This window comes from Balaenoptera physalus, assembly GCF_965194825.1.
Source record: "Balaenoptera physalus genome assembly, chromosome: 8".
In the NCBI taxonomy this organism is placed as follows: Eukaryota; Metazoa; Chordata; class Mammalia; order Artiodactyla; family Balaenopteridae; genus Balaenoptera; species Balaenoptera physalus.
The window spans coordinates 13,387,473-13,410,576 of record NC_138887.1 but is presented as its reverse complement, the minus strand read 5'-3'; the positions used below and the strand labels follow the sequence as shown (position 1 = coordinate 13,410,576).

The 23,104-nt window shown below is 39.4% G+C and overlaps 1 protein-coding gene across 1 annotated transcript; it reads left to right on the top strand.

Moving 5' to 3' along the window:
- The first annotated feature begins 1,400 nt into the window (after positions 1-1,400).
- On the top strand, positions 1,401-8,643 carry YAE1 (YAE1 maturation factor of ABCE1). Its single transcript, XM_082473631.1, has 3 exons — positions 1,401-1,593; positions 3,792-3,913; positions 5,519-8,643. The coding sequence occupies exons 1-3, from the start codon at positions 1,465-1,467 to the stop codon at positions 5,946-5,948; spliced, it is 681 nt and encodes a 226-aa protein (XP_082329757.1). The 5' UTR covers positions 1,401-1,464; the 3' UTR covers positions 5,949-8,643.
- The last annotated feature ends 14,461 nt before the right edge of the window (positions 8,644-23,104 follow it).

Genomic DNA, 23,104 nt, shown 5'->3' with positions numbered 1-23,104 from the left:
TAACCTGTACCACCTGACCGCTCTCACTCACACATACTCATATAGCTCTCTTTACTTTGCTTGCTTTTAAATTTTTTTCATAGCATTATTATGATCTTGTAAAAAACTGTATAATTTACTTATATAGTGCTTATTGTTTATCCTCTGTCAACTCTACATGAATGTCAAGTCCACCAGAACTGGGACTTTTGTCTGTGTTGTTCACTGATGTATCCCAAAAACCTATAACGGTGCCTGGCACAAGGTAGTTCTTCAAGAAAATATGTTAGCTAAATAAGTCATCATTACCACATGAGCACGCAAACAAAGGGCAAAACAGGAATACTGCTGGTGTCCAATCATTCACTAACATCTGTTTCTACATCTACTATGGGTCAGAACGGTGCTGGTGCTGAGCACATACAGATAAACAAGTCCCCGTCCTCACCAATAGTCTTTTCTGGCATTTGAGAAGGAACTGGAGTCAGCACAAGAGAAATACAATTCGTTTTATAAATGCACTCTTTATTTATTGATCTCAAAATGGCCGCAGTATCTAATTTTTTGATCTTATTGTACTTCATTCCAGACTCCTACAATTAAAAAAGTTGGGCTGTCCAACCCTTTAAATGCACTGAGGGGGGTTTTATTTTTATTTATTTATTTATTAAAATAAATTTATTTATTTATTTATTTTTGGCTGAGTTGGGTCTTTGTTGCTGCACGCAGGCTTTCTCTAGTTGCAGCTCTTCATTGCTGGGCGTGGGCTTCTCATTGCAGTGGCTTCTCTTGTTGCGGAGCACAGGCTCTAGGCGCACAGGCTTCAGTAGTTGTGGCACGCAGGCTCAGTAGTTGTGGCTCATGGCCTCTAGAGCGCAGGCTCAGTAGTTGTGACACGTGGGCTTACTTGCGCTGAGGCATGTGGGATCTTCCCGGACCAGGGCTCGAACCCATGTCCCCTGCATTGGCAGGCGGATTCTTAACCACTGTGCCACCAGGGAAGCCCTGAGGGGGATTTTAAGACAGACGGAATCCCTCAAAAGAACTACCTTGAAAGGTTTTGTCAACGCGCGCGTCTCCAAAACCCGACCCCTGTAGAGACCTTGATGGGAAGGGACAGGGTTTCACTGAGGGTCGGCGCCGCCTTCTGCAGAGGTCAAGGTCGGACAGGCCCCACTTCGGAGGAATTCGCCTCGCCCACAATAACTGCACGCCCACACTTCGAGTCAAGCGAGGGAGCTCCCACAACACCAGGTAGCAAAAAGGCTCGGGCGGGAGCCAACATCCTCCCCAGATCCAGAACCCTCCTGGGACGCCCTCCCAATGTCGAAACACCGCGCACACCCACGCGCACTTCAACGCGCACGCGCAGCCATCCCGCGAGGCACACCGCCCCCCGCCCACGCTAAGTCTTCGCCCCCGCCCCTCGGACCGGAAGGAGTTGCCGGCGTTTCCGGCGCCGGCGCCTCTGAGGAATCCTCAGTGATGTCGTGGTTTCGAGCCGCTCCTTTGGCCCAGGGTCCTGGAGAGGAGGGGGACGTTTTTGACGAGGAAGCTGACGAGTCGGTCCTGGTGCATCGGGAATGGCGGAGCCACATGCAGAGACGAGTCAAAGTAAAGCTGCGTGGAGGGGGCGGGCGTCCCTTGCTGTACCGGGTTGTGAGGAGAGGCGCACGGCGTTGTGAAGAGGCGGGGACCCGAGAGGAAAGGGCCGAATGGTCCGGGCCCGGCCCGGCGCTGCCCACCCTACCCCCTCATCATGCAGTGCTGCCCGCGTCCCGCTAGGGTTTCCCAGTGGGTTACTTGAAAGCGCGCGACACCACAGGACGCGTTCCTCGAGCGCCCGCGGGGCGCGTTGGACTCTGGGGGGCGGCGAACAAAATAAACTTTGTCTTAGGCTTTGAAGAGATTTCAGTTTGATGAGGATCAGAGGGAAGGGGATGGGGGAGAAACGTATACACTGACTGTATGTGTCTAATTATGGCTGTCAGAGGACATGTACGCCGTTGACATGGGTTGCTTGAAGGGCTCGGGAGCCTAAAGTTAGGAGTGGTGGTAATCAGGACAGCTGGAAAAAGTGCACTTAAGAATGTTGTCGAAGGGCATAAGACGAAGCTAACGTGGAACCCTGGTGGCTAGGTAAGGGAGTATTCATGTTGGGTTTGGTTTTGTTTTTTTAATTTGTCGGGTGTCAATTATCCATCTCTCAGTTGTCTCACTTTTGAGAGTCGGCTTAATACCACACCCCCAGTTTCCAGGTGGAGCCTTCAGCGCCTAGTTCAGGGGGAGGACCGAAGGGTGAGGTCCATTCCAACTAGTATCCTTGCCAACCATTAAGTTGCCGCTAAATCTGCGCTTGTTTAATGCTTCAGTAAAATAGTACTTGTTTAGCATAACAACCATGTTGTCAGTGTCAGAAATGCTTTACGTAAGGCTGAGGCGAGGCCAGTCCGTACCGAGCATCTTTTGAGTGCTGGGGCGGGACAAGAAAATCCCTGCCCACAGAGGATTTGCAGTTTACTTGAATTTAGGTATCAAGCAAAATTTCTCAAGCCAGACCTCTCATGGTCCTTTTGCTAAACCAGTTTCCTCTTTCCCTACTTCAGTTCCAAGACCTTACTGCCCTGCGTCACCCGCCCACACCCGTCCAGTTGCTAAGGGGACCAAACACGTAATTCCCCATGTTTCCTCTCTGTGGAGCTACTGCTAACACAGGGTTTTGTAAAACTGTATAGAGTCAGTATTTTATTTTATTTTATTTTATTTTATTTTATATATTTTTTTTTTATAAAGGTTGATGTGGGTTTTGTACAGTCTGGTCCTTGATAATTATGTAATGTTTCAAAGTTAAGTTGCTTCATTTATTGATTGATTGATTGATTGATTGCTGTGTTGGGTCTTCGTTTCTGTGCGAGGGCTTTCTCTAGTTGCGGCAAGCGGGGGCCACTCTTCATCGCGGTGTGCGGGCCTCTCACCATCGCGGCCTCTCTTGTTGCGGAGCACAGGCTCCAGACGCGCAGGCTCAGCAACTGTGGCTCACGGGCCCAGTCGCTCCGCGGCATATGGGATCCTCCCAGACCAGGGCTCGAACCCGTGTCCCCTGCATTGGCAGGCGGATTCTCAACCACTGCGCCACCAGGGAAGCCCTAGAGTCAGTATTTTTAAATGTGCCCAACACAGTGGTTGAGAATCCACCTGCCAACGTAGGGGACACGGGTTCCATCTCTGGTCCCGGGAAGATCCCACATGCCGCGGAGCAACTAAGCCCGTGCGCCACAACTACTGAGCCTGCACTCTAGAGCCTGTGAGCTACAACTACTGAGCCCACGAGCCACAACTACTGAGCCTGTGTGCCACAACTGCTGAAGCCTGTGTGCCTAGAGCCCGTACTCCGCAACAAGGGAAGCCACTACAATGAGAAGCCTGCTCACCGCAACGAAGAGTGTCCTCTGCTCGCCGCAACTAGAGAAAGCCCATGTGCAGCAACGAAGACCCAATGCAGCCAAAAATAAATTAATTAATAAATAAATTAATTAATTTAAAAAAAATGTGCCCAGTAAGTCCAGACTTCAAAAATGGGATAAACCAATAATAAATTTTTATGAGAAGCGTAGTCTACTTTGGTTGTATGGTTATGCCATATGTTCTAGAACCGTGTTGTTAAATAACCCAGTAGAGGCCTGTTTCATCAGTCTTCCAAATTGGTTCTATGACTTTCTAGAAAAACCTACCAAAAAAAAAAAAAAAAAACCTACAGTGGTTTACTTGGTGTTAGTTACAACTGTAATTCTTCATTACTTTCTTATTTTTAGGAAGGCTATAGAGATGGAATAGATGCTGGCAAAGCAGTTACTCTTCAACAAGGTTTCAATCAAGGTTATAAGGAAGGTGCAGAAGTCATTATAAACTATGGACAACTCAGAGGAACATTGAGGTAATTTTTAAAACTTAAATGCTGAATTATTTTAACCTCAGTACTCCTGGAGGATTTTTATTAAAGTAATATCTAAAAATAAAGCATTTAAAGTGAAGTGCTTTTCCTAGTGTTAAATCCACAAAAGAGTGCTGCAGAGCATAGAATAAAATCGCCTTAAAAAGGCAAAAGTTCATCCACTTTAATATGTGAGCCAGGTGTTGTCTTTTATTGTAAAGAAATGATAGGAAGGTGTGTATTTTTTGCTACCTGAACTACCACCAATCTGTATCTCAAAGTAATTAAAAAGAACTTCAGGTTTTGAATAAAGCTTTTAGTCTTCCACATGTAGCAGAACACAATAAAACAGACGTCTAGACTAGAAGTACATGATGAAAATTATAGCTGGTAACAGAAAAATGATTCCATTTACTTTAGTCCTAAATTTCGAACACCTGTCAAGATTCCATAGCAATAATGGCATGTATCAGAACCAAGTGATCAAATGGCACATGGAGCTAGGAGCATGGCAGGCTTGTCCTCTCTGATGCTTTATACCTTTTAAACTGCCCTCTATAGAGAAAAACAAAATGCTTCAAGGAATCACTGATTTTTAAAAGGTATAAAACAAAAGTTGTGAAAACAAAAGAAAAATTCATTACATTGAGGTTTTCTAAAATTCAGCTGTCGGGAATCAGCATTTATACTATACTAAAGTAGGAAAATGATCACATGTTTATCATCACATCAAGTTAATCTTCTATAAGCTTAGAAAGCTTACTGCTAAATCTTACATCAATTGATTCCATTTTTTAAAACATCATTATTTTTCACAACAACCATTATTTCATGACGTGAATGATCTGAAATGTCAAAAAATAAAACTGTCTATACTAAAAAATTAAAGAAAAATAATTATTAGGACTAGAAGAATTCTAACCTTCTTCAATAAAATTGTTAGTTAGCTCAGCAAAGTGTCTACTCTGTAACAAAGTTGGAAAGGTGAAGTTGTCTCAAAACTTTTTTTTTTCCCCTAACCTTCGGTTTTGATGGCAAGCAGCTGTATGGTTAGAACAGTGGTTTTCAACCTTGGTTGCACCTTGTTACAGCTGGGAAGCTTTAAAATAATACCCCCAGAGATTCTGATTTAATTGGTCTCAGGTGTGACCTGAGTCTTGCTAAGTTTAAAAGTTTCCCAGGTGATCCTAATGTGCATCCAAGATTGAGAGTCACTAGTTTAGAAGGTGGTTGATGTCCTTAAAGGAGAAACTAATTTTTCACATCTTTCTGTTAGTTGTATCCTTCTTCAACAGAAGCTACACAGTCATAAGGGGAAAAATCTAAAATCAGGAAGAGTGGATGTAGAGCTGTGAAGGAGGGGTTATGAATTATAAACAGTTTATATGATTAAGTCCAATTGTTTAATTCCTATTGAAAGATACTGTCCTTATATTTTTAATCCTATTTTACCATCATTACTTTCCTGATTTTGACTTGCATTACTGTTATTAATAATTTTTGCATGGTGTTATCTGGAAAAGAAACGTGTAAGCCTTAGCATCAAAAATTCTAAAAGTCTTTGTTTAATTTTTTTTCTATTTAACTCTTGCTTATATTTTTGTTCAGTGCTTTGCTCTCCTGGTGTCACCTTCATGATAATAGTGCGGCTTTGATCAGTAAAATAAATAATCTTCTGGATGCAGTTGGCCAGTGTGAAGAGTATGTGCTCAGACATCTGAAATCAATCACTCCACAGCCCCATGTTGTAGATTTATTGGACTCCATTCAGGATATGGACCTTTGTCATATAGCTCCAGCTGAGGAAAAGATTGATGAAGCTAAAGATGAAAGATTCTATGAAAATAATGCCGAGTTTAACAAAAACTGTAGCAAGAATCTTAGTGGGGTAGATTGTTCATCTTTAAAATGTTGTAGGACACAGGAGCGTGCACATTCCGAAAACCCAAGCCTCACTTGGATTTTAGAACAGACAGCCAGTTTGGTAAAACAGCTGGGAGTATCAATAGACATATTACAGCACCTCAAACAACTATAAAAATTATCTTCACTTTAATAATGAAAATAATATTCAGAACATTCTTAGAACATTTTGTTTCTGAACAAGCTAACCAAAATTTGTACTGGTTTCTACACTGAACTCTTCACTTGTAAGGTTATCCTTCATGGAAGTTTAAAATGTCTTCAAAATTAACACTATTTAATATAAGCCTATTTTCTTTGTCACTGGTAATTTTTATGTGGTTTAAGATATGCTCGGGAATTCCAGTTGTCATCATTTTCAAATTTCTGATCAAAATCAAGCATTTTTGGACTCATTATTAGCAGAAATGAACAAGAATCAGACTACAGTTAACCCTTGAACAGCATAGGTGTTAGGGGTACCCACCCACCATGCAGTCAAAAATCTGCATATTACTTATAGCTGGCCCTCCATTCCTGCAGTTGCGAGTCTCAGATTCACCCAACCTCAGATGGTACGGTACTGTAGTATTTACTACTGAAAAAAAATCCAAGTATAAGTGGACCCTCAGAGTTCAAACTCTTGTGGTTCAAGCATCAAATGTTATTTTGTAAGGACTTAGCCCTACCTTCTGCTCTTAGCACATTGTCTTGTGATTAGGACCTCACCTTATAATCAGACCAAAGTTACAAAAAATTACCTAATGGCTAAAGTTGTAAATAGACACACATAGATGTATATAGATATGTAGACATATATATATTGAAATTAAGAGGCTAATAAGTGTAAAGCTGAAAAAATGTTTATACTGATAATTAAAATACTAAAGTTTGTTTTAGTTTTTTTATTGAGGTATAATTGATTTATAATGTTTCAGGTATACAGCAAAGTGATTCAGTTATACATTTTTTTTTCAGATTTTTTTCCATTATAGGTTATTACAAAATATTGAATAGAGTTCCCTGTGCTATATAGTAGGTCCTTTTTGTTTATTTTATATATAGTAATGTGTATATGTTAATCCCAAACTTCTAATTTATGCCCACCTCCTTTCCCTTTTGGTAACCGTAAGTTTGTTTTCTATGTCTGTGAGTCTATTTCTGTTTTGTAAATAAGTTCATTTGTATCATTTTTTTAGATTCCACATATAAGTGATATCATACCATATTTGTTAAAGTTTGTTTCAGTTTTGTGTTTATTAAAAGTAAGGACACAATTCCATGAAAAATATAGAAAATACATTTCATGCTAAAGTACTTATTTAGCGTATCCAAGTTTTAATGAGTTAGTAGTGTTACCTGACAGTGTGTCAGATTACTCCTAAACTGCAGTTTTGCTTCATATCTATTTAGGAATAAAACATTGAAGCCACTGACTTCTGTATTATCTTGTAGCAATATTCTTAGTCTAGCACAGACAAAATGAGATTCAAACTTATGCTCCAGGACCTAAACATATAAAATCAGGAAAGGATTTTTCATCACTTTTTTGCCTGAAACACAAATTTATGTAACATGCCTGACTTCAGAGGCACCCAAATAATTGCCCCTCATTGATAGCCATAATTTATATCTGCCATCTACTGTTAAAGACTGATACCCTGAGAAAATCTTGTCTGATAAAAGAGGTGTTTCAAGAGATTAAGAAAATGTACTGCTGTGATCTTACAACCTCCTCAGAGTTCACAGGACATTACGAAATTGAAGCAACAAATTTGAAATCAGAAGACCATAAAGTATGTCAGGATTTACTAAAACGTGCTGAAGATATCAAGTGACATTTGACAGATGGTTTTTAAAAAAAAAAGTGATTGTACCTCTCTAGATGTAAACACTATTTCAGAGATTTACTGATTTGTCTTGTTATGTAGATACTTTTTTCCATATTTATGAATGCAGCAAAAATGTCAGATCCACATGGAATATTATAAGCAGTCTCTGAAGTCTTCATGTTGCTCTGCCCTGCATATTAGATATGAAATATACACATCTTTCATAATACAGCTCAAGGAAGTCACCCTGAGTAAAAATTTCATGAGTGCAGCAAATCTGGAGATTTTATCTGGGCTCACCCTGACAGAATTTCCTGAAGATAACACCCTTTGCCACCATTGAAAATAGGTTGTTTTTGTGTAGATGTTCATAGAAAAGGAACTCAAGAGAATTAGCTGAGTTGAATGAAGCTGTTGGGTTGAAAACATCTCTTAAGCTTACATTGCCCTTTAAAAAAGCACAGAAGTTCCTGGACTGCAGAGGAAAATTAATGGAATGCTCATTATACCTGTGTTTCATGAGCCTCTGTATTAGAACTAACAAGAGCGAAGGAAAGAAACCTTGCCTTGTGTCTTTTACCTTGCCTCGTATGTTCTAGGCCTGCCAAGTGTTGCCATGAAAAGACCCTAGATGGAGATAAATGTAAAGCAAGACTGCCCCAGAGCAGACACAGCAGAGTTTGAAGACCCAGGACCTAGACATTAGGCTTAGATGATGTGGCTTCCTTACAAACAGAATTTTCACCTTGAATAAATTACTTCTAGATACTGAACATATGTGGGGGTTTTTTATTTGTTGTTGTTTTTTAAACCCACAATACTATGCTTTTCTGGCATTTCAGTTGCTAGAGGTATTGAGGCCACCAAAATTTTTGTGGTACACAAACAAGCAGAAGTGGGCAGCTGAATTCACCTACCTGCATCCTTACCTCATTTATATCCTTAGCACTGCTTATTAACTGCTTTTGTGGTACACCAAAATAAAAGCCTTGAACCAAGTCCAAGATGTGCTTTTCATCTGTCTTCAAACTAAAGTTTTGTGTTCCAGTCTAAGACACAGAGAAATAAATATAGAAAGACATTCTTTTTTTTTATTCTTTTTTTTATATTCTTTTAAATTATGGTTTATCACAGGATACTGAATAGAGTTCCCTGGGCTATACGGTAGGACCTTGTTGTTTATCCATTCTATATATAATAGTTTGCATCTGCTAATCCCAAACTCCCAATCCCTCCCCCTTGGCAACCACAAGTCTGTTCTCATGTCTTTGAGACTGTTTCTGTTTCATAGATAAGTTCATTTGTATCATCATATTTTAGATTCCACATGCAAGTGATATCAGATGGTGTTTGTCTTTCTCTTTCTGACTTACTTCACTTAGTATGATAATCTCTAGGTCTATCCATGTTGCTTCAAATGGCATTTCATTCTTTTTTATTATGGCTGAGTAGTAGTCCATTATATATATATATATATATATATATATATATGCCACATCTTTATCCATTCATCTGTCAATGGACATTTAGGTTGTTTCCATGTCTTGGCTATTGTAAATAGTGCTGCTGTGAACATAGGGGTGAATGTATCTTTTTGAATTACAGTTTTGCCCAGATACATGCCCAGGAGTGGGATTGTTGGATCATATCGCAACTCTATTTTTAGTTTTTTGAGGAACCTTCATCTGTTTTCCATAGTGGCTGCACTAATTTACATTCCCCCTCTAGGAGGGTTCCCTTTTCTCCACACCCTCTCCAGCATTGTGTGTAGGAGGGTTCCCTTTTCTCCACACCCTCTCCAGCATTTGTTATTTGTAGACATTTTAATGATGGCCATCCTGACCAGTGTGAGTTTTGATTTGCATTTTAGAGATTCTTAATTTCAGACCAGTAGATGAAGTAAATATCACATGCCATCTTAAAGTACCAATCAAAATTCTTGCTCTACAGAAATTCTCAAATCTCCCATCATGAAGATACTTCACGCCCCATAGTTGCTTTTCTTGCTTTTGCTCTCATTTACTACCTTTTCCCAACAAACCTACTGGAAGAAGAGTCCGCAGTCAGTGTCTCAAATTGCTTTCTCCCCATTCACTCCTGAACTTCAAACTGCTTTTCGCTAAGGTCACTGGTGGCTGCTAAATCACACGACTGCCCTGGTTGTATGATTTTCACTCACACACTTGTCCTCTCACTTGTCTGGTTTTCAGTCCTCCCACCTGTCTCCTCCATCACTGGACACGAGGAGCCATCTACTTTTACAGTCCTTCTGCCTGCCTTCTGCAGCGGCACTTTTTCTTGTTCTGCTCATTACTACTTACTTCAACTGGGTAAACGATAAACTTGAGTTTCATTTCCAGGCCCGAGCAGCACTGTCAGTCTGATTTCCCATCCTGCCTCCTCTCCACCGCACGCGCGCGCACACACACACACACATACACACACAGTACACTTCTTTATGGACACTACTCCAATGCTTTGTGGACAATCCACAACTCCTAAAGTTATTCACTCTGACTCTTCTGCCTGGAATACTTTTATTCCATATCCTTCCTTCCCAGCAAATTCCTATTTATCTGTCAATACGAGCTCAAATTTCAGTTTTCTCAGGCAGAGGTAGTTGCCCTTCCCAGTGTTCCCTCTGCATCACTTTGAGTACCTCAGACTTCAAATTTATTCAGGAAAGTACCTTATTCATCATTATATCCCCAGCACTTACCACACCCTGTATATAGATGCATATGTGGTGCTCGATGAGAGAAAAAAATAACTATATTTACTAGCCAAAATGAAAATGAAATCAGAAATTTAGGATTCCAAAATACATCATGTTAGGAGCTTCCCTGGTGGCGCAGTGGTTAAGAATCCGCCTGCCAGTGCAGGGGACATGGGTTCGAGCCCTGGTCCGGGAAGATCCCACATGCCGCGGAGCAGCTAAGCCCATGCGCCACGACTACTGAGCCTGCGCTCTAGAGCCCACGAGCCACAACTACTGAGCCCACGTGCTGCAACTACTGAAGCCCAGGCACCTAGAGCACGTGCTCTGCAACAAGAGAAGCCACCACAATGAGAAGCCCGTGCACTGCAACGGAGTGGCCCCTGCTCACTGCAACTAGAGAAAGCCCACGCACAGCAATGAAGACCCAACACAGCCAAAAATAAATTAATTTTTAAAAAATACATCATGTTATATACTTTCATTTTTAGAAGAGAAAACCTTTATGTTTGCCTCTTAAATTTTTTCCTTTTAATTTTGCATGTTAATAAAAATGCAGATATACATATTCTGTCTTCATTGTACTAGGCTAAATAGTAACACTAAGACAATAGTATTTACCAATCATTAAAAATCACACTTATGAATGAATAATAATACAATATAATTTTTAATGATATAAAATTTTATTTATACAGTTTTAGCTATTAAAGACAGAAACTACAAAAGAAAACAATCTAATAACAGTAAGAAGGAGTTGGAGGAAATAGAGAAATGGGAAAGTAACAGCTAACACGGTGTTTATGATATACAGGCACTATTCTGAAAGCTTCACGGGTATTAGTTGCTTAATCCTCATAACAGCCCTATGCAGCCGAACTATTCATTATCCCCATCCTAGAGATGAGGAAACCAGGGCACCAAGGAAACTGAGTAACTTGTCCAAATCACAGCTACTAAATGGCCCAGTTGAGATTTAAAGCAAGGCAAATCTACCTCCAGAGTTGGTGCTAAGGGTAGATGTGTACGAAATAACATGGTAGCAGTGATTGTGTTTAGTGAAGGGACTACGAACTATATTTTCCCCTTGCTGTTAATTTCTACTTCTCTGCATTTTTCCAATCTTCCCCAGTCAGCAAGTATTATTTCTATAATGTGTATAATAATCAGCAACTACAAGGAACAAAAAATTTGTTTGCTATACATCTAGAAAAAGGGAAATTCCATTCCCTACTGGGAGGAAAGAATATCATCCAGGAAGTAGTACAGAAAGGTGTGTTTAGCATATACAGAAACTAAATTCTGCATGGACTCCTTAGACTCTACACTCCTGTTAGAATAATTTGTGTCACTCATTGCAATAACGTTTCTTTAGCTTTTATAAATTCCTACTTAACCTTCAAAAACAGGATGTTAGTTCACTACTGACAAGTACATGTATTGCTACAGATTTGCCAAAAAGAGCCAAGGGTCCTTAACATTCCAAACTCCATTTTCTTGCCCTATAAATAGCCTGATCTTTCATAAAGAAGTTTAACAAAGTATAATCAGAACTACTTACAACAGATTAAATTCTGTGGGAAGTTGAATCCTGATGCTTTCATGCATGTGTGTACAATTCACAATTGAGAGAGAGGCCCTGAACTTCTGGATCTATTTCCAAGGAACTGTTGAATTAGTTCAAGGCCACTGGGTGGTGCTGGTGCATCCTGATATGTATTGTGCTCACAAGAACAGGAAGCCAGTGATTATCCTTAAAGCTATCTATGCCAAACAGATTGAGTCATTTATAATATTGGGAGGATGGGGAGAAGTTTCTGGGGTATGTCAAGAAAACTCTCAAAACGTAGGGTGCACTCCCTTTTTTAAAATTCTAGGCTGAGAATTTTTCTAAATCAAAATAACCAATCATAAGGAAACCTGTTCACAGAAAAAGGCACCATTTACTCTCCAAATTCCTGAGGCCTAAAAATAAACACCCAGAACCCAAAGCATACAGCCTGCAATCAAATATGTTATAAAATTATAACTTTACATGCACGAAGCATTTCTACTTTGTCAGTCAGGACTGTGCCTAAACTGTTTCAAACATCGATCTCTCTCACACACACACACTCAACAACTTACTTTGTTAACCTATCAAATATGTCACAACCCTTCTTTTTTTAGTCAACAAATATACAACTAGGTAAGTTTTCCTCTACAACTCATTCAAGCTAATATTTAAGCCTATTTCCTTATGAATTGCAGAATCACCATAATGTAATATTGCTTTGTTATTTATAAAATAAGTATAAGGTTTTATAAAGAATTTTTAACATAAAGGATAAGTAATTTGTCAAATCCCTGTAATACTAATATGAGGGATTTGACAATAATAGTACTGACAGTCCTTGCCAATAAAGTAAAGCTGAACTGGAATGAGGATATAATGTAAATAACCTGGAAATAAAATCTTTCTTTTTCTTATTTGGAGACATTGCAAAACACATTTCTTCAAATATCAGATCCTAACAGCCCAAGATTCTAATTTGTGATGATAAACTACAGTGAAACATCAAATAGTACTTTGAGAACCTTCAATGATGAAGTCATTACTTGTTAAAAAACTAACCATAAATTTTTAATCTATCACCTGTGCTAGAAATTACTGCCATGGAGTTGATTATGAACCAAAACTCATTTATTTCATTTAGACATTTAAATCCCAGGTGGGAGCCAATTAAACTATTTTCATTTGAAATCACATTGTTTTGCTATTCAGGATGCCAAATAATATATTGTTAGTCTGTACTTTAATCTTATAGGCCTGTATGAGGTTCGTATGATGTCTAGAATCTGGCATAGTATTCATTGGGACCCCATTTGTCAGCTCAGAGACCATTTTTATTTCTGTTCGTGTGCTAGAATAAAGGACTGCCTTCATGAATGTAGCAGCGGCACTGGGGTCAGGGATGTGATCCATGTTCACTCAGCTGCTCACAAGCCCCACCTCTTTGGTAAACATGAGACTTCTGACCTCATCACAGGACACTGCTATCGCCAAGGAAGTAACCAAGGGACAACTTGAGAAAGTCAAACAGAGTAAGTGGCCATTGACAGATGTTGTTTAGTTAATGGAAAGAATGAGCAGAGAGGCAGACAAGCATGCTGAAGGTCAGTATAGCTTCTGGTGTGATATAGCAGAGTATGAATCAAAACGATACTCCACGTCTAGGAATTTGATCTAAGAAAATAATTAAACAGGCGATGAGAACCTTCAGCACAAAGAAACTTATTGCCTCTGTAGAGTAGAGAATAATGAGAAACAACCTAAATGACCAACAATAAAAGAATTGCTAAGCAAATTTTGATACATCCACTCAGAGAAATGTTGCATACCCATTACAGATTATCATTGTGAGATCTATAGAAACAGAAAATAATTATGGTATTTTTTAAGTGAAAGTCACTGTAAAATGTTACATACATATGTGTACAAATTATGTAAAAAATGTTTTTGCAGATAAAAACTAGGTTATTTTCAGATATAGTAATGTATTAATGTAATAGGATTAGAGGTTTTTTTTCTTTTTCAGAACTTTCTTTTATGTCATTGTGCTGTTTTAGAATAAGAAAAGTAAAATATTTGGAGAAGTATTAGCTTTTAAGAAAAAGAGCAATGTGTACTTTATCCTGAAAATCAAAATCTGGAAAAAAGGCAAATACACTTAATTCAAAACAGTAGATCAGAAAAAGATCCCCAGACTATCTGGTAAGGGGGAATACAACAAGAAATCAGGAAAAGTTTATTAAGTTCATAATTTTTTCCAAGTATATCAAAAAAGCCATTCCTATTTGCCTTTAGTGCATCTTCTGACAGCCTTTGTAAGGTTTTACTTCAGCTGATACTAGCAATCACACCAACTGTAATTGGAGTGGTGCCCCAAAATGTGGGTACATTCTTGGTAACATGAGTAAGCTGGCTTCCTTAAAAATCTCTGGGACTGCCTTCTCTTAACAAAATAAAATAAAACAAATAAAAATAAAGTCTACTGAATTTGTTACAGTATTGCTTCTATCAATCAGTTCATAAAATTGGGACTACTATTAGCCCAATTGAGTTATTTTGCGCTCACTCCTAGGGGAAACCAATACCATACATATAAATCACTTCTACACAATATACAATATCCAATAATAAGACACTCAGAGCCTCAGAAAATTCAATGAGAAGTGACTGCTAAATTAAATAGATTTGAAAGGGAATATATATTCATATAATTTCTTTGTTTCTCAATATTGATTTGATTGTGGCAATAACTTTGGATAAGTTTGCCATTATTTTGTACATGTTAATAAACTGTATGCATATAAGCTGTCTACTTTGCAAAACAGATTTGAGCCTCTTAGTTTCCAAGTCTGTAAAATGGAGGTAGATTGTTTCTGTAAGGATCACATGCCATAATGTATGAAAGTACAGTGCTTACTAGGTTTTGAGCACCTGGTAGGCACTCGATAAAGGAAGGTTAGTACCCTATGGTGGCTAAGCATGGCAGCCCTGAAGCCAGATTGTCTCTTTGAAGCACAGCTCCATCATTTGCAAGTCACTGCCCCTTACTGTGCCCGTTTCTTCATCTATCAAATATTAGTGCCTGTCATAGGATTATTGTAAAGAATAAATGAATTTGTACATGTACAGCATTTAGGACAGTGCCTGGCACATATTCAGTGCTCACGACACATTAGCTATTATTATATTTTCTCCTGAGCGTCATGCCTGCAATTTACATAAACTGCAGCAAGAGGTTCAACTGTCTTTGGGCAACTTTAGTTATCATGATACTCCGCCATGACTCAGACACAGCCAAGCTTCCCACTGACATAGCTAGAGGTCATTAGCATGATTTCTCCCTATGTTATTTTAAAAGAAAAAGGGAGACAGAGAGAAAGAAGAAAGCACTTCTAAACATTTTCAAGTATTAGTATAAAATTATACTTTATAGTGGTGATGATCAATGAAGTTTTTGGAAATTGGGGGGTGGGTGGAGCACTTTTTTAGTTGCCAGAGTGATGAAGGAAGGGCGCTCCTGGCAATAGTTATGGGGAGGAGATGCTGTACATCCTGCGCTGCCCAGGTCAGTCCTGCAACAAAGAATTGTCCTTCAGGGACTTCCCTGGTGGCGCAGTGGTTAAGAATCCACCTGCCAGTGCAGGGAACGTGGGTTCAATCCCTGGTCCAGCAAGATCCCACATGCCACAGAGCAGCTGAGCCCATGTGCCACAACTACTGAGCCTGCTCTCTAGAGCCCGAGAACCACAACTACTGAGCCCGCGTGCCGCAAATACTGAAGTCCATGCGCCTAGAGCCCTTGCTCCGCAACAAGAAAAGCCACCGCAATGAGAGGCCCGCGCACTGCACGAAGAGTAGCCCCCGCTCGCCGCAACTAGAGAAAGCCTGCGTGCAGCAATGAAGACCCAATGCAGCCAAAAATTAAAATTAATTAATTAATTTTAAGAAAGTCCTTCATCCCTCAACTTTCAAATGCCCCAGGAGACATTCATGTAAATGAAGACTCTGTTTGTAATGATCTAAGCCTAGAATCTAACTATATTTTAACTATAAACACAAAGTATTTTTTGTTTTGTTCTGAAATTATTGTTTTTCCAAATTATAAAATAATTAGGCTCCTTGTAAAATATCTGAACATTACAGAAACATTGTAGAAAATATTATTTAGGAAAAGTAAATCTTCCATATTGCCACCAGTTATGGGCTGAATTGTGTCCCCCAAAAATTCATGTTGAAACCTTAGCCCCAAGTACCTCAGAATGTGACTGTATTTGGAGACAGGGCCTTTTAAGAGATGATGAAGTTAAAATGAGGCTGTTAAGATGGGCCCTAATCCAATCTGACCAGTACCCTTACAAGACGAAGAAATTTGGACACACAAAGAGACATCAGACATGTAAGTGCATGCACAGAGGAAAGACCATGTGAATACACAGCAAGAAGGCAGCCCATCTGCAAGCCAAGGAGTGAGGCCTCAGAAAGAACCACACCTGCTGACATCAGATATCTAATCTCCAGAACTATGAGAAAATAAATTTCTATTCTTTAACATCCAGTCTGTGGTATCTTGTTATGGCAGCCCTAGCAAACTAATAAACCACCCCTCCAGATTCTTCCAGAATCTTTCTATGCACATCTTAGCAAATGGCACAATTTTATTTTATAGAAATTCATTGTTTCAACAGATCTTTATTGAGTACCTACTATATTCAGAGAGGATTCACTGGTGTGCAAAACAAATCCCTACTGAAATGAGATCATACCAAATATACTAAAAGCAGCTTTATTTTTTCAATTAAATTACATCTGTGTCAGTAATGATAACTATAATTTATTAAGTGCTTTGTAATCTCCAGGCACTGGGGTAAACACTTTGCTCACCACGTGTCAGAGTACCCCTTGTCCCTCCAAGCCAAATGAGATGATAGACTTGAAAGCCCTTTGGAAATTCTGAAGCTCAAGCTACATATAAAGGATTTACCCGCATCTGCGGCCTTCAGAGATTCACTGACTAGTAGCCATCAAGCCTGGAAAGAGCCTTAATAAGCCAGGGATTCTAATCACTGTGCATGTGAGGAAACTGAGGCCCAGTGAAAATGGCACCTGTCGGGGCTCTTGGCTGTGATCAACAAATTGACTCTGGACAGCAGAAGCCAAAAGAATAATTTCTTGCAGGATCTTGGGGAGCCAAGGGAGAGCCAAGCTGGGAAAGTTAAGGCAGGGGGCAGCAGCTCCCTCAGCTACTACTGTCCACTTGGACTCTCGGCAACACGGCTGCAGCTGCCGATAATCTATAACTACTCCAAGGTTTTGTCTAGTCCCTTCTAAGTCCCAGGCAAGAGTGTCCAATTAATTGTTCTGCCAGGGACAGGGAGAGGGAATATCCGGTACCTTACACTAGGAGGAAAAGTCATGTCTCCCAGCAAGCCTCACATTGCGGGGGGACCCCCAAATCAAGGAAGGAGACTCAAACGCTGGGCACCCAAAGGGCCAGGATCCACTACAGAGGGGAAAATTCAGGACTTGAAGTCAGCTGTCCTAACTTTTAGTTCAGTCTTTTTTCTACAACGCTTTTCTTTACCTTCCTTGTACCCTGGTTTCTTTAAAAACATGAAATATCTGTATTTGGGGCCAGGGAGGTGTACAGTTTAATACACACTGATCTTCTGGGGATACAACTACTGCCTTATAGAGGGAATGTTGTACTATGTTGTGTTTGGAACTCTGCCAATTGATAACACTGTTCCTGGTATCAAGTCACCAATGTAACTCACCTGCCAGGCTGCCCCTTGCCTGCGTCAGACTCCTCTGTTATGTCTTAGTGCAGTTGTGCCCAAGCATTTACATATCAAAATACAGATTCTTTTGCTGTTAATATTCTTCCTTTTATTTCTCCTTTATATTATAATTAGGGCCCTATCATAATTTTTTAAATTACGTGAGTAGGTAAGTTATCTATAAATTTCACTTCAAGGTAATAAAGGAAGTATTACAACATATTAGTTCTGGAAAAGGCTGTTGTGTCTAAAAAACACTGCTTTAAGGATAAAAACTTAGAATAAAATTTTTAAAACACTAACTTCTGTATGTATCTTCCTCACTATTTTTTTAATCACTGTTAGTTTCGTTATTTCATTTTCTTGGCTAATTGGCTCCAATTTATCTCAGTCTCTGCTGGTTTCCAAGACTTTTAAAAGCTCCAAAATGCTCTACTTGTTCCTTAGAGATGTTAAAATTTCTCCAACCTTTCTTTTACTCCAGCCTAGATTTAATTAACACATTACTGTGGACTTCTTGGTTTTGAATAGCTGGTGTCTCTTAGTCCTTTGTACATGTAAGGAGTTCGTAAGCTTGGCAAAGCTTGGAAGAAGGAAAAATTATAGCTACCCCACCTACTATACAGCAGTGGCAGGAATTTCCACAGTGTTTTTTTTTCTGATAATAATAGTCTCCTCTGAAAGGAGAAAGCTTCCCCACTTATATCAAGTATGTGGCTATTTGGTTAGAAGTTGTTCACTTATTACATCCATTTACTTGATCTTATTAACAGATTAAACAAGGCTTCCTATCTGTTCCCTTGCCAGCTTCTGACATTTAAAGAAATCACACTGTGTTTCTAGAATTTACTTTAAAAATTTAAACATTACACAATGTTAGTTTTAGTTTAAAATAAAGGGCTTTTATTACAAAAATAAGTCACTTGTAATTTTAGAAGCAATAGAAACAAATTTACCTTTTAAATTGATGAACACTGAAAAGAGATAGCAGTAGATGAGTTCCTATTTAGCTTTCTATATAGCTAGTTCAGTAACCTCAAGAGCACATGTAGTTTAGAATCTGAAATCTAAAATTTAAGCTGTTTATTGATTGTTGGTTTTGTTTTTTTAAATATAAATTTATTTATTTATTTTTGGCTGCGTTGGGTCTTTGTTGCTGCACGTGGGCTTTCTCTAGTTGTGGCGAGCAGCGGCTGCTCTTTGTTGCGATGCACGGGCTTCTCATTGCAGTGGCTTCTCTTGTTGCGGAGCACAGGCTCTAGGCGTGTGGTCTTCAGTAGTTGTGGCACGCAGGCTCAGTAGTTGTGGCATGCAGGCTCAGTAGCTGTGGCACACGGGCTCAGTAGTTGTGGTTCATGGGCTCAGTAGTTGCGGCTCACGGGCTTAGTTGCTCCGTGGCATGTGGGATCATCCCGGAACAGGGCTCGAACCCGTGTCCCCTGCATTGGCAGGCGGATTCTTAACCACTGCACCACCAGGGAAGCCCTGCTTATTGATTGTTGACTGAACATTCTTTTTTTTTTTTTTCTTTGATTTATTTTTGGGTGTGTTGGGTCTTCGTTTCTGTGCGAGGACTTTCTCTAGTTGTGGCGAGCGGGGGCCACTCTTCATCGCGGTGCGCGAGCCTCTCACTTTCGTGGCCTCTCTTGTTGCGGAACACAGGCTCCAGATGCGCAGGCTCAGTAGTTGTGGCTCACGGGCCCATTTGCTCCGCGGCATGTGGGATCTTCCCAGACCAGGGCTCGAACCCGTGTCCCCTGCATTGGCAGGCAGATTCTCAACCACTGCACCACCAGGGAAGCCCCTGATTGAACATTCTTAAACAAACAAACAAAGGAGTGCTGGTGTTCCAAATCTGAAATGTGTCCTTCAGCTGTGACATCAGTTTTGCAGTACCTGGGTTGCTTAATTAGAATCAGCAGTATTCTAACTTATTGATGTATATAAAAGTATTTACAGATAAATTATCTGTTTTATGTAATTGGGGATCCCAAATCCTATTGGGTCTTAGTAAAAAAAAATCCCCATATCCGTCAGGGTATATAGCTCAAACCCAGTCCTTAGCTGTATGAGAAATCCTATTTTCTCCTCCACAGCTGTTAACCACCTTGGTTCAAATGCCCCACTCCTCCCCAACCCATCCCACACCCCCTACTCCACCCCCAGCCCTGGAGTAATCTCTGTGACTCCCAGACTCCTGAGGAATGCTGGTGTAACAAAAGGTCTGTTTCCGACCTATCCAGTCAGGTGACTGTTAGACTTAAATACATAATAGGTAGTAGTATTATTACGGCCTACTCTCTCTTAAAATCTTGTCAGTGATTTAGGTTATTTCCTGAGCTCCATGGAGAGACAGAAATCTAATGTCTAATAAAAGATAAACATATGGAGTTAATCATTTGCTTATTGTTTGGATGGATTTTCCAAAAAGAATCAGTGCTGATATATTTGTTGGTGTGTATCCAACACTGTCCTAGTGGGGGGAAAGTTTCCTTTAGCTGAACCCTCAATCATGCTCAAAGAAGCTGTAAAATCCATGGATTTTAACTTCCACTGCCTTAAAATTTTTGCCTGGGCTATTGGAATACCCTCTTAACTTCCCTCCTTACTTCCCGTAGCTCCCCTGTCCTCCACAACATTGCCAGAAGGATCTTTCTAAAACACAAGTTTGATCTCATTGTTCTCTTCCATGTCTACTCACGACTGAAACAACGGTCCCAGCCTTCATTTCCAATGTCATCATCCGTCAGATGACCTCACACATCAGTGATAGTAACATATGCTGTTTCCTAAATACTCCATATCCTTGTGTTTGTTGCTGTGGCTGGGATGAAGTTTTTCCACTGTCTCCTCCTTTAAATTCAACTAAAGTATCATCTCCGGGAAACCATTACTCATTCTCCCAAGGCTAAGGTAATAACTTTTTCCTCTGTGTTTCCCTAGTACCTCCTACATACCACAGAGTGTGTTACAGTTATTCCTCAGTGTTGCCCCATTAGCTTGTGAGCTCTTTGAAGGATTGAACAGATTTTATTAAAATCTGGCTCCACAGCATTTAGTACAGTGCTGGACACATAGTAAATGCTCAATAGACATGTGTTGAATGAACAGCATTCCACAGGATAATTCATTTAGTTCTCCTACAGTCTAAATGAGACTTCCTTAAATTCATCCAAGTGCCTTTTTTTCTGGGGAAGGGTGTCTTGAATGTCTATGAGGATTTTGTCCTCTGTAAATGTATTAACAAATAAAGTGACACAATCAGTCTGGTTTGTTTAGGTCTCTTGAATTTAGTTTATATGACTCAGTTTGCCAGAACCTGGTTACTCTGATTAAACAGAAGAAAGAGAATTCCTGAACACACAGTAGGGGCCTAACAAGTACCCAAGGGAACCCACAAAGACATAGGCCTTGTGGGAACATTCGGATGACTGTTATATTTTTCTCTTACCTTAACTTTCATTTTATTCTATCCCTGGAATCTTATCTGTTTGGAACTGATAGGTATATAGATACATCTGGGATTGCTTATTGGTACATGGTTTTATTTTTATTTTTTTAATAAATGTATTTATTTTATTTATTTATTTTTGGCTGCATTGGGTCTTCGTTGCTGTTTATGGGCTTTCTCTAGTTGTGGCGAGCGGAGGCTACTCTTTGTTGCGGAGCATGGGCTTCTCATTGCAGTGGCTTCTCTTGTTGCAGAGCAGGAGCTCTAGGTGCGCGGGCTTCAGTAGTTGTGGCACGTGGGCTCAATAGTTGTGGCTCGTGGGCTCTAGAGCGCAGGCTCAGTAGTTGTGGTGCACGGGCTTAGTTGCTCCACGGCATGTGGGATCTTCCCAGACCAGGGCTCGAACCCGTGTCCCCTGCATTGGCAGGCGGATTCTTAACCACTGTGCCCCCAGGGAAGCCCCAGTGCATGGTTTTAAGTGGCCGCCATTCTTTGACTATTCTGTTCTATTATGGCCTTAGCTGTTTTCTTAGTTATTTGTAGTGTGTGATTGTTTCTATTTTTATTTTTGTTTTGTTTTTGGTAAATCATATTCCAAATTGGAAACAATTTAGCTATCACTGACTCGTCATCTGGGGTTTAAATGATTGTTTCTTTGACATTTGCTGATGTAAGGAACTGTTTTTGGTCATTATTCTTTCATAATTTTTCTGGATGTGTTGTTTAAGTATTTCTTTCAAATGTAAAGGTAGTAATTTTTTCTATCTTTCTTTTGTTTCAGTGTATTTTATTCATACCTATGACCATAGTACCTAGACTAGTGTTTGGTAATGTTTACTGCTTAATAAATATCTGTTCAATGAATGAGTGAACATTTTAAATCAAATCCTTTTCTTTTTTTTTTAATCTCCTAGTTCCTAGTACTGGTTGTAATACACACATAAACTGATTTTTTTTTTTACTGAAATCAATAAAATGCTTATCATGCTTTTAATAAAAATAAAACTATTAAAAATGTGTTCTCAACAGTCTCTTAAAGACTAAAATTTTGAAGTAAATTGTCTCTTTCGGTCTCAGTTACATGATCTGAAATTTTTTTTAATGTGAAGATAGAACTCTGTCTTTAAATTTTTATTTCTTAACTACTGCTAATAAAAAATACTCTATTTTGATCACTAATTCTGTTATGAGCCTTTGTGTTTTTCATAATTAAAGGTAATTTACTTATTAAGTACCTGACATCTCTGTTACAATATACTCTCCTGTTTGCCAGGAGGCCCCAGGAGACCTATCAAGGGTAATTCCAGGAATGCCATGGCAGTGTCTACAGCAATGACAAAACCGCTGCAACCAGTCAGCGTTTAGGGAACTGCAGCCTTATTTCAGGAAGCCACGCTCAGAGGCAGTAGGCAGACGATAAGGTCACACATCACCACAAGACACCAAGATGATGACTCACCAAAAGTCCCCTTCCAAATCTTGGGTCTTAGAGGAAGAAAACACCTGACATGCCTCACTAATAAAATATGTATGTATTATACTTTACAGAATATGATTGTAGAAGCAGGAAACTCAGAACACAGAGGAATATAATTTCAGTACAGGTTGAGCTCCACCAACATGAAAATCATGTGTATATAAATGAATTATTATTGAATATATACTATATATTTAAGTATTTAATATATTAAGTATTTACTAACATGCTGTACCAAACACTATAAATCACAATAATACTGTTAAGATTTCCAACATAACTTAAATTTTAATTATTTTCCTTACTGGAAATACTTTAAAAGAAATTATCATCATGTACACTAATCTCATAGCGCTGTCATGGAATCAGATGATAAAATAATGATACTAATTGAACACTTAAAATATGTCAAACACTGGCTAAGGGTTTTACGTGGACTGTGTTATTTTATTCTCATTACGTGAGATATTATCCCTATTTTACAGAT

What these genes read in the sequence shown, in the direction of transcription:
- YAE1 (XM_082473631.1), top strand. Translation starts at nt 1,465, where the DNA reads ATGTCGTGGTTTCGAGCCGCTCCTTTGGCCCAGGGTCCTGGAGAGGAG. An exon ending in ACATGCAGAGACGAGTCAAA is followed by an intron (nt 1,594 to 3,791) that starts GTAAAGCTGCGT and finishes TCTTATTTTTAG; the next exon opens with GAAGGCTATAGAGATGGAAT. An exon ending in CAACTCAGAGGAACATTGAG is followed by an intron (nt 3,914 to 5,518) that starts GTAATTTTTAAA and finishes ATTTTTGTTCAG; the next exon opens with TGCTTTGCTCTCCTGGTGTC.